General features: G+C 47.9%; 1 protein-coding gene and 1 long non-coding RNA gene across 3 annotated transcripts in view; one reads left to right on the top strand and one right to left on the bottom strand.

Annotated features, from left to right (window-relative positions):
- Positions 1-13,843, top strand: part of ITGB5 (integrin subunit beta 5) — a 57,562-nt gene that overhangs the window by 8,679 nt on the left and 35,040 nt on the right. For both annotated transcript variants that reach the window (XM_064435053.1, XM_064435052.1), the window contains exons 3-5: positions 2,281-2,485; positions 7,010-7,259; positions 10,561-10,729. In XM_064435053.1, coding sequence (XP_064291123.1) covers positions 2,281-2,485; positions 7,010-7,259; positions 10,561-10,729 — 624 coding nt within the window. The remainder of the gene's footprint in view (positions 1-2,280; positions 2,486-7,009; positions 7,260-10,560; positions 10,730-13,843) is intronic.
- On the bottom strand, positions 3,890-12,008 carry LOC135309137 (uncharacterized). The gene is made up of 3 exons (XR_010369456.1): positions 11,186-12,008; positions 10,288-10,881; positions 3,890-4,161 (listed from the first exon to the last, which is right to left on the bottom strand). It is a non-coding gene; the product is annotated as an uncharacterized LOC135309137 (long non-coding RNA).

Genomic DNA, 13,843 nt, shown 5'->3' with positions numbered 1-13,843 from the left:
TGACCTATGAGTGCAGCTTGGGTGTTTGTTTGCAGGGTGCAGTGGTGATTGCTGGGACTTTCCCAAGGCCACTGTCACTATCCTGCTCAGTGTTACTCTGCCTGGGTAAGAAATCAAGATGAAGTAGGGGTCAGTCCTGTACCCCTGGGTGCTGAGCTGCACCACCTTCCCCTCAGGTATTCGCACCCCTGAGGGTGGATATTTTCTTCCACCTCAGGTAATATGGCTTTTCACAGGACAAGAAAATAGCTGGATTTGACTGGATCTGTAGGTTAGCAATTGCTGCCCTTTGGCAAGTCCTCTGGGCCCATTTTAGAAGAAAGTTTAGGAAAAATAGCTGGATCAAGGAAGCAGAACCTGGAGGAGTGCAAAGGTACTGCTGACCTAAGAGTTGTGTAGGGGCTTCTCCCTGAACTCCTGGACTTCCTTTGGAATCTTTGAAGCAGACCCTGGGAAGGCTTGGAAACACCTGGCAGAAGCTGCAGTTTTGTGAGCAGCCCTAAATATTGTCCTATTTGGATGCCTCTCTCCAATATTAGTTGCTCGAGAGTAACTAGAATTTCCCAGCTGTGCTTCTGGGCTGTTTGTATTGCTTTTTGCAACACTTTTTGGAGTGTCCTTTCTAATAGGTGGCAGCAGAAATGAGCTGGCAGAGGTATTCACCTGGAGCTGTGGTCTGGGTACTGGGCGAGTAGGAGAGCATCTCCCCCTGCTGCTGGGTGGATAGGCCCAGGGGAACACCTGGACCCCACCAGCTTTTTGCTGGTTTCAGGTAAAACCACATCTGAGAGTACTTTTCTCCAAGGCTGCCTGAAATGTGCGTCTCTGAAAGGCTGGGCGTTGTTTTCAGCTTTGTGAGGGATTCTGATTTCTATTTTGTCATGCTGGAGATGATTTAAATAGTCCCAGTCCTCCTTTTTTGGAAGTTCATCTGTTTACACAACGCGTTCCAAGAAATTTGTGTTCGTATCCATCTGATGTGCCGTCGTCAGTTTCTTGGCTGGACCCTGCTGCTGGATGCTGGAATGCAAATCTCTCATTTTTCAAATAGCATTGGGACCTTGTAGTGAGAAAAATGCAGCTGGAAACCTCTGTCTGTGTCCCAGGGCCCTGTATCCAAGCTTGTCCTTGAGGGACCCCTGGAGATCACCCCATGAGGATCTGTCAGGAGCCTCTCCCTCCTTGATGTCTCTCCTGTCCTTTGCCATGCTGGAGTTTCAGCCATAAGTGAGGTTTATTCAGCCCCACACTGGTTTTGGCTGAGCAGCAGAAGGAGGGGCTGGCATGGCTGCAAGCATCTTCTCTGAATTATTTAATGTCATATTAGTCCCTCAGCCCTGGAGCTGAAGAGGCTTGTCTCTATTGTTGTAGTGCAGAAATAAGTAGGAATCGACTGTTGAAAGTCCAGTAAGTTTTGGGCATGTGACTTGTTCCCTTTGGCACTTTTGGGGAGAAAAAAAAAGGCATTCTAACAAACAGGCTCTTGCAAAAGGGTGCATTGTGTTCCCTGCTGTTCCTGAGTGCTGCCCTGCACAAGGCTGCTTTGTGCACCACGCACGGGGCTCCCAGCAAGGGCTGGAGCTCTGGGATGGGTGTTGGGAGACTCCTGGCCATCCTTTGGGAGTGGGTGTCTGCCTGCACCTTGCTGCCTGTGCCTGACTGTCTGTGGTGGGCACAGCCTGCATTTTCACTGGCTCCTGTGAAGTTTCTCCCACCTCCCTTGCTCTCCACGCAGAGCTTATGTGGGGATGTGTGGTGTCTCACCCCGGGAAGCGGGAGCCACCCAGCCTGTCTTCACCTTCACATCTTTACTTGGCCCTCTCTGGGTAGGTGGGTTTGCCCTGCTTCTCTCAGTGCCACCTCCTTGTTCTTCTGTCTTTTGCAGAGTTCCTTTGAGACGGTGCATGTGCATAAAATAATAGGGATGGCAATGGGCTGTCCGTGCAGCAAACCCAGGGCTTTGCCTTGCTCTCTTGTGGCCAGAGCTGGGAACAGGTGCTGCTGCTGTGGCTGGGCTGAAAACGCAGCCTTAGGTTTCTGTTTCAGTACTCTGTGGGCAAATTCAGTGTTCAAGTCCTCACAGAACTTCCTTTTTTGGCTGATTCTTTTGAAAGGCTCAAGCCTCAGTGCAGACTCCTTCCAAGTACAGTCACCACAAAGGACACCAGTTTCTCCTTGTCATCACCTAGTTGTTAGATACCAGCATGTCAAAACAAAGCCCCTGCTGTGGGATTGGTGCATTCCCCTCCACTTGTTTTTTTTCCCTTCTTCATCCCCCAGGATTTCAGCAGCACAAAGTCCATCACCTCCCGCTGCGACTTCCTGCAGAACCTGCTTGCAAACGGCTGCGCCGGAGCCATCGAGAACCCCAGCAGCAGCATCAGCGTGGTGAAGAGCGTCCCTCTGAGCAGCAAGGGCTCCGGCCAGAGCCACCTGGACGTCACACAGATCACACCTCAGAAGGTCACCTTGAATCTTCGTCCTGGTGAGTCCCCAGTGGCTCCGTGGGCTGTGGGGGGAGGGAGGAAGGGTGGCCAGGACGTGCCAAGAGCACGTTGTAGCTTGTGGCCTTGTGGCCCACTAAAGCAGGTGACTGCTGGCTCCTTCCATTCCTTTGAACTTTGCTGGTGAGTCACAAACAGGTCTGGGGCTGGGGCACGTGTCCTCCATGAGAGGACACTGCTGTTGGACAAAGTCACCCACAGCTGCTCCAGTAATGGTCTCAACACCTGCATGTGTTTAGGGGGAACCTGCTCAGCTTCAAATGGAATCACTGTGTGGAAGGAGTTAAAATAGCTTTGGTTCCTCCTCTAAGCTGACAGGGCATGACTCTAAACTGAGACAGCTCCTTCTGTAAATTGGAAACAAACCCACATATCTGTTTTCTGTCAGTATGCAAAAGAGCTATGGGATCAAGGCAGAAGATGGAGATTTGAACTTGTGACTCAGGCCTTGGACTGTAGCCAGGTCCCTCTTTCATTCTCCTGAGCCATCACTTTTCTTCAATCTCTTCCTTTTAATTAAAAATTAGAAGGGAACAGCTCATCTGAGCATGCTTGTTATCAAAAGTTTTTGCATGGTGGGGGGAGGCTTTAATGTGGGTTTAGAATTCTTGAAAAAATTTGGCAGCTGACATTTCTGAAGAGGGAAAAAAGCTCTTTATTGCAAAGATAAGAAGCAAATATAAAAGCTTGATTCATTATAAGCGATTGGTGTGGGTTTCTAAGGCTTACAGTTTTGTGACAGCTCTCACGAGCATACAGAAAAGAGAAATATTGATGTTTTGCCCAAGAAAAATGGGGGGTTGAGCTGGTGATTATGCTATCAGTGCTCTCCCAGAGCCTACCAGTTGCTGCAAGGGTTTTTTGTTTTAGCTGTGTAGGTTAGAAGTTGTCATGTTTTTCAATTAACTTCCTCAGCTGTCATTGGTCAGACCCTCAAATCTAAAAAAAATTGCTTCAAAGCCTTAAAATCAGATACCTGAGAGCAGTGAGCACTGTTCATACATCTGGATGCATGGCTTCTGCCACTGAATGTTGTGTTAAAAAAGGGAGCAAAGGGAGTTGTTATTACTGCTGTTTCTTGAGGCAGTTACTGACAGAAAGGGCTGGCTCAGCTTCCACATCACATCTCCTGTGCCTCCTCCACACGCAGTGCCCGGTGCTCAGCGAATTCTGCTTTGCCAGTCCCTGACAGTTTTGCCCATCCAGTGTTCACTGCTCCAATCAGTGGCAGGGTGTTGGGATCCATCTCCCTGTGGCCTCCTGGGGTCTGGCTTTTGGAAGCCTTGGGCTGCACAGGGCTGGTGTGCTGCTTCTGCCCACCCTTGCGGGGACCACACTCATGGCCATCCTCAGTTCTTCGTGATGGAGAAGCACTCTGGGTCTGGGCTGAACTGCAGGAATCACCCTGAGGACCCCTCCAGCAATTCCCACTCTGAGCCAGTGCACTCCTCTCCCTGTGCTACTCTTGCAGAGCATCACGGTCATTGCAAGAGGAGGGACAAACCCAGATGTTTGTGATAGTATCTCCCATTTTTGTTCTCTTTTTTGTTGTTGGGCAACACTTCACCTTCAAGCTGATGACTTCCTAAACCCTTGCATTAGCAGGCCCAGCTTAAATTATCCATTAATCCTTGAGTTTGGAAGAACAGGTTTCACCCTGTGAACCCAAGACAAAAAGGAGACAATGTTGATTTAATTTTGGGCATGAGGGGTGTACTATTTCAAAGACGAATTCATGCCGTGGCGGTCTGTGGGAATGGTAATCTTTTATTCTTAGACCACTAAGCAGAAGCAGAAGGGAGTGGATTGTCAATTGTTTGCTGTTCCCACCCAGGCAGTTTGATCTCATCATCCTGTGGCAGAAGTCACGTCCCCAAATCTGTCATCTGTGTCCTCAGCTAAACTCCAAAGGCTTTAAATTGATGTCCTTACAGGGTAGCTTTTGGATTGAGCATTTAGTTTTTATAATATTGCTTTTTAATCTTGAGCCCAGCTATAAAGCAGTGTGTCCTAGTTAAAGGAAATAGAAATAGTGTAAACTGACTTAAAAAATTAGTAAATGCAGCTGTGTTGCTCATCAAGCCATAAGCCTCACCAAGCAGGAATAAGCTGGATGAGCATGATTGTTGAGTTTATGTTCTTAAATTGACCAAAATCAATTTTTCCAGTTTCTGCACTGCCTCTGCATGATAGTATCCAAGAGAAATTTCTGAATTAAGCTCTGAGTTTAAAACTTTTCAGTAAAAGCCCTAAGGAGAGGATGGTGGCAACAGTACATGAAGAAGGAGGGGGCTGGATTATCCCTAGAAGTGTGAGAGTAATACTGTCCATAGAGAATAATAAATTCCTTTGCACTTACATCTACATACATTAACGATATTTTCTCTGACATAATTGGTTTGTGCTTAGTTAGGAATGAAAGAAGAACCAGCCACAGGATCCTGTTGGTTTTGGTGCTTCTCAGGGACTAATAAATTTGTAACTATTAAGAGAAGCACGTTTGATCACAGCATCCCAATACCCTTTCTGGCAGGAAGAACAGTGTTTTGGAATGAAAACATTGCAAAATACAGAGGACACATCCCCTTTTCGAGTGGGAAGAATAAGTAGGAATGAAAAATATGGGCATGGGAAAGAATTTTCCCAGATTTAAACACATTTTTGCAGCACTGAATTAAAGTCAAGCTTGCAATCACAATCTTTTACCCCGCAATCAGTGCTAACAGTTTTTGTGCTACGTGAGTTATGTTCTTCTTTGTTCCCCCACAAAATGCATGCCAGTTATACTGTGAGCACCTGCTGCACTCCACATCCCAGCCCTGTGCCCTGTCCTGCTCCTGCTGGACAAGAAAGCTGGGGAGAGTAAGGAGGAATATTTAAGGCATGAGCTTCTTGCTTCCTACAGTGGGGCACTACCTGCATGTGCATGTTTGCACATGGTGCCTCCTGCAGCCCTGCCTTTTCCAGCTGGGGCTGCAGCAGATTGCAGGGAAATGCTGAAGGAGAAGGAGGGTGTTGTTTGGGGAGCTCTGGCTTGGTGCAGTCTCACCCCAGGTGCCAGGAAGGGCTCTGCCAGCCAGGCTGCAGAGTCCCTTGTGCTGTGCATTGCCAGCATGGCAGTTTTGGGATGCTGTTGCTGTTGTTGGGCTGGAAGTAAGTGGGAACAGCTGTGCTGCTGTGCACAAGGAGGAGAACAATAAAGCAGTTAAGGAAATGTTTTCACAATACTAAAAAATGTGAGTTCCATTTCTGGGGAAGAAGGGGGAAGCCACAAGTGTTTTGCAGAACCTGCCACTGCCCCGAGTTCAGCCTTACCCGTGAAGGGCTGGGAGAGGGCAAAACTGGGAGCTTGGTTTTGAAATTACCTAATTCCCTGGGGCTGAGACCTCACTGAACTGGGAACGGGGCTAATTTAGAAGCTGGGAACATGGGATCTCCAAAGCCTGGTTTGGGAGGTTGGGGTTTATGGTTTTATTTAGACCCCTCCCTTAGCAAAGTGAAAGGCAAACTTTTGCCACCTGCTGTCTGGCTCCACCAAGGTCCAGCTGGTGTGAAGCTGAGTTCACTTTGAACCCATCTCAGCTTTTCTGAGGCATAGGTGTTGGCTGTGGTGGCCTTCCCTGGCACCCCTTCCAGAGGGCATCTCTGCTGAGACCAGTGTGGCAAAGGAGAAGGTCAGGAACAGGCTTTCCTCTGCTTCTCTTCACATCTGCACAGCCTGTGACTCAGCCCTGCCAGCTCCTTCCCTAGTGTTCGTCACTTCAGGAAGTTTCACCTCTGCCTCAGCGCTTCCCTGGGTGATGCTAACAACTTTCTTTTTCACTTCTATTTTGCCCTGATTTCTCCTACTCCATTTTTGGGGGGAGCTCTATTTCAAAGGTGTTTCTTCTGTGTCTGCTTCACCTTGACTTCCCTGCGCAGCTCTGAGGACATCTTGCATTCACTTCATGCTGGCTATTTTCTCCTGATCCTCTTCCTTCTCCTGCTCCACCTCCTACTCTCTCTTGCAGAGGATTTCTTGGACTGCTCCTGGTTTTCTTTGAGAATATACTCGAGTAAGTGTGGGCAGGGTTCCTGTTGCAGTAGTCCATGAAACATCCATTTAAGCTTCACTCTGCTTTTCTTTCCTGTTTTCTAAGGAAACATCCCTGGACTGCACACTGGGCAACAGTGTTTTTCATGTGTCCCTCCCTTAGATGTTCTCTCAGATGAGATGGAAAGACTCTCTGTGATACCTCCAAAGAGCTAAAATTGAGACATGCACTCCATGTCTTTTTCTTGCCAGCCAATATGCTGCATAGCTTAAGAGGACCCAAAGTCAATACATGTTTTCCTGTTAGTCTCCTAAGGGATGCATTTGGAAAAGCTTACTGCCCTCACCCTCTTCTTTTGAAAAGCAATCTGTCTGCCCTGCAGGGGGAAAAAAAAAAAGTGTGATCTGGATTTTTCTGTGTGCTGGGAGTTTGCTGCTGCTCAGCGTGCCCACCCTTTGTGTGTGTGTGCAGGTGACCGGACCTCGTTCCGAGTGCAGGTGCGGCAGGTGGAGGACTACCCCGTGGACCTCTACTACCTGATGGACCTGTCCCTGTCCATGAACGACGACCTGGACAACATCCGCAATCTGGGGACCAAGCTGGCTGAAGAGATGCGAAAGCTCACCAGCAATTTCCGTCTGGGCTTTGGCTCTTTCGTGGACAAAAACATTTCTCCTTTCTCCTACACGGCGCCAAGATACCAAAACAATCCCTGCATTGGGTGAGTGGTGGGTGCACCCTGGAGGGGCAAGGTCTGTGTTTGCACAGAGCCTGGCTGCAGTCTTCATGTGCTTTTTTGCTGTAAATAATGAACCACACTTCAGCCCTGGTTTTTGGGAATGATGATGATGAGCCTGGCTGTCACTGTGATACTTGAGCAGTTCAAAACAGGACAGCTTCTAATTTTGCTGTGGCTGTTGGGAGATCTCTGCATCTAGACATGGGAAACTGTTGTACCAGGGAGCCCGAAGCTATTTTTAAGTACCTGAAAAGGATGCAGACATAGCAGGCTTTTTTACAGCCTTTAAGGAAAAGGAGCCAGAGCCAGAAATTCCTGATTTCTGATCCTAGCTCTGAGTCATAGTTTGGCATTGAGTAAATCAATTAAGCTTTTTGTCTGCATTTTACAGATAAGGAGACCAAGGCAATGTAACTTCTTCTCAACAAAAGTGTTTGGAGGAACTGAGATTTGTGATGGCCTATAGTGCTGATTAATGAGTTTTTGTAGAGTGTTTTTAAGGTGGCAGGAGGGTTTTTTCATCTTTATTGCTGTGGAAGGAAAGCAAACTGGCAGTTACAAAAGACACAAATGATGTGGTTTACTTTATGGTGATATCAGAACCCTCATTCCTTTATTTCCTTTTTTTTTGTTTTTTTGCTTGTGTCTTTGCAAGTGTCTTTTTGTTTGCCTTTTAACCACCAGAGATGGGATCAACTCCATTGAACTGAGGATTATGCCAGAGAGGGAAGGGTGTCCAAGGTCAGATGGGTTTGGGTGTTGGCACTGAAGGATGGATACAGCAGCAAGTGCCCTCCTGGGGGAGTGTCACCACTGACACCTTTGTAGTGCCCATCTTCACCTCATCCATAAGTGGATGCTTCCTAGTCCTGTGCTTTCATTTGAGCCATTTGTGGATGCTTACGCTGTAAGATCACCTCATGCATGGATGCCAAGCTCTGTGAGGCAGATAAAGACAGCTTGCATCAGCTGTGAGTTTCTAGGCCAGCTTTTGGCACTGACCAATCATTGGCATCTCACTGCACATTGCTTGTTGACCAGACAAAAATTATCTGTATTCACTTTTCACCAGTTCTGTCCAGAGTGGAAAGTCAAATGGATTTTAACACTGAAAACTCTTGCTTTAATCAAAAGTGACCACACTGAGCCAGGAAGGTGTCTCTGCCACGATGGCATTGCACACCACACTCTTCATAGAGCTTCTCCCAGAAATTTGGCATAGCCTCGAGGGATCCTCTGTTATCTCTGTCCTCCTCAGTCTCTGACACCTGCCCTCAGGGTGGAGACAGGCTCCAGCTGGAGAAATCTTGGAAACTTTGTTTGGCTGGTGTGTGATTTAATTGGTGTGACATGGCTTTTGCTGAGTGAAGCAGAGTGAAACATGCAGAAGGAGATGGGTGCAGAAGGAGGAGAGGATGGAACTGGACAACTCAGCAACAAAGGTGTACCTGAAACTTCCAGTGACCTTTTACCAAGAACATCCAGAGCTGTCACCTCAGCTTTTCCCACCACGGTCAGGCTATCTAAGTGAACATATGTGTGTTCCTTTGGCTTTACCCAGGTCGTTGCTTTTCTTTCTCTGGGTTACTTTAAGCCAGCCTGGTCTTGGGAAAACATTTAGGAAGGACTGCCTGTGGCAGCTCATCTGGTAGGTGCTTCCTTCCAGTCGCCATGTGTCTTCTTTTCATCCAAAGCAGGAGTGCTGGCTCCCTGCTCTCTGATGGAATCTCCTTCCCCAGCCTGCTCTGTGTGGGGGCTCTGGCTGCTGCCACGTGTCCCTGGTGCAGTGAGTGGGTTGTCAGGCCTAGTTTTGTTTGCAGCTATTTCTGGTGTCAAAACAAACCATTCAGCATCTAAGAAAAGCTGCAAGTGAACACGAGCTGCAGTGGGTGCTTTTTTCCCCTGGTCCAGGCTCTCCCCTCCTCTTCCTTGTGCTGACTGACTTGCAGGTCTGGGTGGGGTGCAGCCCTGTTTCCCTTGTCTCCTTCATCACCTCTGCTCCTGACTCAGCATCCTGATGGGCTAAGGGCAGCTTGCTGAGACCCTGCAGTGCAGATGTTTCAGACATGGCAGACTCCTTGCCTTGCCCTGGGCACGAGCGTGATGCAAGTCTGGATGTGGATCATGGATCAAAAGGGATGGCTCTAATTGCCAGCCAAGTCCAGGACAATGAGACCTCTCCACAGTTAGCGGGGTGTGTGTGTGTATGGAAATCCCTGCTTTGGGGTCCCTTGTGAGGAATTTGAGTTCTCAGTGATGGTAAATTTTAAATACTCCTTTGTGTAAAAAGCCTCTTGCAACTTACCCAGAGTGGGTCATGTGTCAGCAGAAGCTTTTAATTGTACTCTGGGTTATATGTTTAAAGATAAGAGTGAATTAGTGCCAGGCCAACTCCTTTTTAAACACATTTCTTCTTAACCCTTCCCATCCCTCTCTCCTGCACACACTCACTGATTTCCCTGCCACAGGAGCTGCTCTGCTGAGCTCTCCAGGTGAACACCAAAACTGCCTTCTCATGATTTTGTATGGGAAAAAAAAGGTTTCCTGGTAGCCTGCCAAGACATTTCTCTGCCTTAGGGTGCCCCTCCCACCTTTCTGCTCCAGTGGTGCCCTGGGAAGCAGAGATGATGTTTGCTTACCAGCTTGCAGGGAGAGTGGGAGGAAGCTTGAGCTGGTGTTGGTTATTGCTCCATCTCGTACTGGGCAATTGCCAGGTGCCTGGTGATGTGCAGTAGGTGTAGGGTGGCTCGTACTGGCAAGAAAACTGGATGACACAGTGAAAATCTATACTGCAGAGGAGGGGAAAGGTAATCCACAGGCTCTGCAGGTGTGGGACACGGCTCCCATGCCTCTCCTGGGCTGCTGGAGAGCGTGGATCTGCCAAAATGCAGCCTCCCTGTCACTGGGTTGCATCCTGGGCTGCAGATTCCCAGTGAAAACCACTTTATGAGTGCTAAAACTGCAGAGCTGCATGGCCCAGGGTGGGCTGGTGCTCAGTGTCTCCACTTACATGGTACATGGAGAGAGATGTTCACTCCTGGTGCGATCTCTGGAAACTTCAGCTTCTGAAAGCCCCTGAGGGGGGAAATAATATGGGCTCTACTGTAGGGCTTTGTAGAGAAATAGCCAGAAATTGAAGTGTCCAAAATATGAAGCACTGCCAGAGTATTCCAACCCTCTGAACAAAATCTTAGAGACCAACCTGGTAGAGCTGGGAGCTTCTCCAGTTCTTGGCCGCGGGTGCAGTTCCTCCCGGCTGACCACTCCTCTGTTCTTCCCACAGTTATAAGCTGTTCCCCAGCTGTGTCCCATCCTTTGGCTTCCGCCACCTCCTGTCCCTGACGGATAAAGTCGACCGTTTCAATGAAGAAGTCCAGAAACAGAAAGTTTCCCGCAACCGAGATGCTCCCGAGGGCGGCTTCGATGCCATTTTGCAGGCTGCTGTGTGCAAGGTGAGTTGCTCTGATTTCTGGAGGTTTCTTCTGCTCTGTTCTTGAACCAAGGCAAAGCTTCAGTTTGCCATTTCCTGGAAGTAACCACTAAATTTTTCTTGGAGAAACTGAAAAATGCTTTCAGAAGTAGAGGATTTTGTTTTTATGTGCTTCTGTAGATAAAAAGGAAAAAAAGGTTAATTCTTTTTCTAGTCTAAAGGGATAAAAATTGAGCTTTTGCAAACGCAGATTTAGAGCTGAGATTTCATGACACAGTTAGACCTTTGGTGCTGAGCACCTGGGACAGAATCCTTCCAGAGTCACATACACTTGTGTGCAGGAGCACTTCATATCAGCTCAGTGTGTTTTTTTAAGGGTGTGTCAAATACGTCTTGCAGCAGTAGACCCATGTTGAGGGTTGGAGCTGGTTCCTACTGCTCATACTTTCCCTCTTTGTGTGTGGGGGGATGATCTCACCTCTGGGTGCTGACAGCCTTCTCTCCCTCTTTGTCAGCAGAACTGGAGCAGAGTTCATTAGCTTAGTGCCATGTTAGCCATGTCCTTAGGGTTCTTGGAGATGCTTGTTTGGAGATCTTTCTGGAACAAGTAGCTGGGTTGCTCCATATCCCTTTGTCATGAATGAAAGTGTTTGCTTCACTCTGACATGAGGCTGAGCTTCCCTGCTTATCAGGAATGGCTCTATTTGCTTTTTCCCCTATTGCTGCAATTTGCTTTGTGTTTGCTTCAGCCTTGCTTAGTCCTTTTGGTTGGGCATGTTTTCTTCTGGGTCTGAATTATGGGAGCTGCGAGAGGCGTGGTCTGTGGGAGTGAGGGGATGCAGGCATGTGGGAAACCAGATCTTTCCTTGCCTGGGTTGGCTTCTCTGTGTTTCATGGTCTTGGCAGGACAGAACCTGCCCCATTGGGGCATCTTCCCACAGATATTGTTGTTGGCACAACTACAGTGCTGCTCCCAATAACTGTGGATACAAAGTGCTTCTCATTTTTGGAGAGGTGACTCCCATGGTTAGAGAAGGGATGGCTCAGGATGGTGACTCAGTTGTGCCATTCACCATGTGGGTTTTTGCACTCCCTTCCATGATGTTACTACAAAAACAGGCAAATATTCCCTATAGCACAGCAGCACTTCAGTGTGTATCACAAGGGCTCAGTTCTGAAGTGTTGGTGGAAGGCAGGAGATCTACAAGATATTTCCTCTATATTTGTGGCAGTCTCAGATTGTTGTTAAGGGCCGAAATCTTTAACTGTCCTTCTTGAATGCACAGCCTGGTCCCTTCTAAATGTAGAAGATGAATGGTACCATCTAAATTCAGGAATGAGCACCCTCAAGGAAGGGTGAGCAAAGGTGAGCATGTGCACATGCATGACTGTTGGCATGATGTGGCAGGTCATGACAGCGAATTTCTGCAGCCACAGCAGTTAATTAATTACTGGAGCTTGGGTGTGGAAAAGGAAGTCCATGGGCCTGGTGTGCAAGGCAGGAGAACTGGCTGTGCCATGACTCATGCTGCATTGGCAGTGCCTTGCTCTGGGCAGAGCAGCTGCCTCTCATCACAGCCATGAGCAGCAAAGATTCTGTCTGTCCAGAGTTAAAAAAGGCAAAATTTCAAGGCAGCTGATTGACATTAGGACGGTCCCAGAGTCAAAATGGGAACTTATTGCTTAATTTCCCTTGTGGTCCCTAAGCAAAGGCCCAGACTGGTCAGCAGCTGTGGGTTGTGGTGAGGCTCAACACCACTGAGGTGGGTGAGGGTTGCAGACATCTGGGGTGGCAGTGAAGTGCAGCTTGCTGACATGGATGTTCTTGGCACGGAGTTTTTCATCCTGCAGTGACTAATGGCATATCATGGGGATGAAAACCCCAGAAGCAGACAGTAATTTCTGTTAACTCATTAACTCTTCCCCCTCCCATGCAAGGAGAGCAGCATATGGGTACCTTGGTGACTTCTGAGGTGGGTTTCCTCGTCACTGCTGTGGCCATTGCATCTCACTGGCATGCCCCAGATTTTTCCAGGATAGTTATCACCTTAGAAAGTGCCTGCCTTGAGGCAGTGTGTTGCCCATGAAGCTCTTTGTGCTCAGCATCAAGGGGAGAGCAGGTCAGGGCATAGCAGAGCCTGGCTGTCTCCAAGCCATGGTGTCTAAACAAGGCCTTCTCCTCCCCTTCTGAGGTGTCACAAACAATGCCTCCTGTGTTGACTAGATGTTTTTACACTGGAATGCATAGCAAGCATTTCTTCTGCATGAGCTGCCTAAGGGCTCTGTAGCACTCAGTGATGTTTTGGTCTGGTCTTCAGCCCGAGGAATGGGGAAAGTTTGTACAGCTAATAGAGACTAAGGAGCAGGCCCAGGGTTTGGCTGCTTTCTGAAAGATGAAGGTATGGTAAATGTTATTCTCGAGGCAATGAAAGAGCCAGAGACAATAAGCCTTTATTCTGATGCTAAAATAGTATGCCAGAAATATTAATCAGCCTTCCATAATTACATTTTCCATTTGCAGTATTTTGGTTTTTTGCCATTCTCTAAGTGCAAGCCTCATATGGCTTGGTGGTATGTGTAAGTTTGAGATCTTAAATGCTAAGATGAAGTGAGAAGATAATGCTAGATTGGAAAATAAAGCGTCTTTTGGAATGGTTTTGGTTGGTGCTTGCTAGACACTGGTAGCTGGAGATAGCCAAGGCATCTGGGAGACACTGAGGTGCCTTTCAGAGCAATACCAAATGAAGGAGGTTTTGGCTTTTGATCCCTAAGGCATATTTGCCTTGCACCTGTATCTGTTTCTTGCTTTCAAGAAGGTCTGCACCTGAAAAACTGGTGAGGTTTTAGACAAATTGATGAATCTGGGGGGGTCTCCTGGCAACTGAGTCTTGGCAATTGAATGGCTTTTATTCAGTGCCCAAAATATAAATGTAGGTATTTATTCAGGCATGGAAATACAGGCTTTGCAGCTTTTTCAATAGTATTTGGAGGCAGCTGTGGCAATTTTTCCAGTCACTATTGGCTGTATGGAGTGAGAAGTTTGTTTTTTGGGGGTGCAGAAGGCAACTGCAACTGGTTGTAGGAGTAGGGGCAGGATCCGTAGCATCCCAAGCCCTGTAGAAACATGTTACTCTGC

Source organism: Passer domesticus, chromosome 10 (assembly GCF_036417665.1).
Source record: "Passer domesticus isolate bPasDom1 chromosome 10, bPasDom1.hap1, whole genome shotgun sequence".
NCBI lineage: Eukaryota > Metazoa > Chordata > Aves > Passeriformes > Passeridae > Passer > Passer domesticus.
This window is presented reverse-complemented; position numbering and strand designations above follow the sequence as displayed.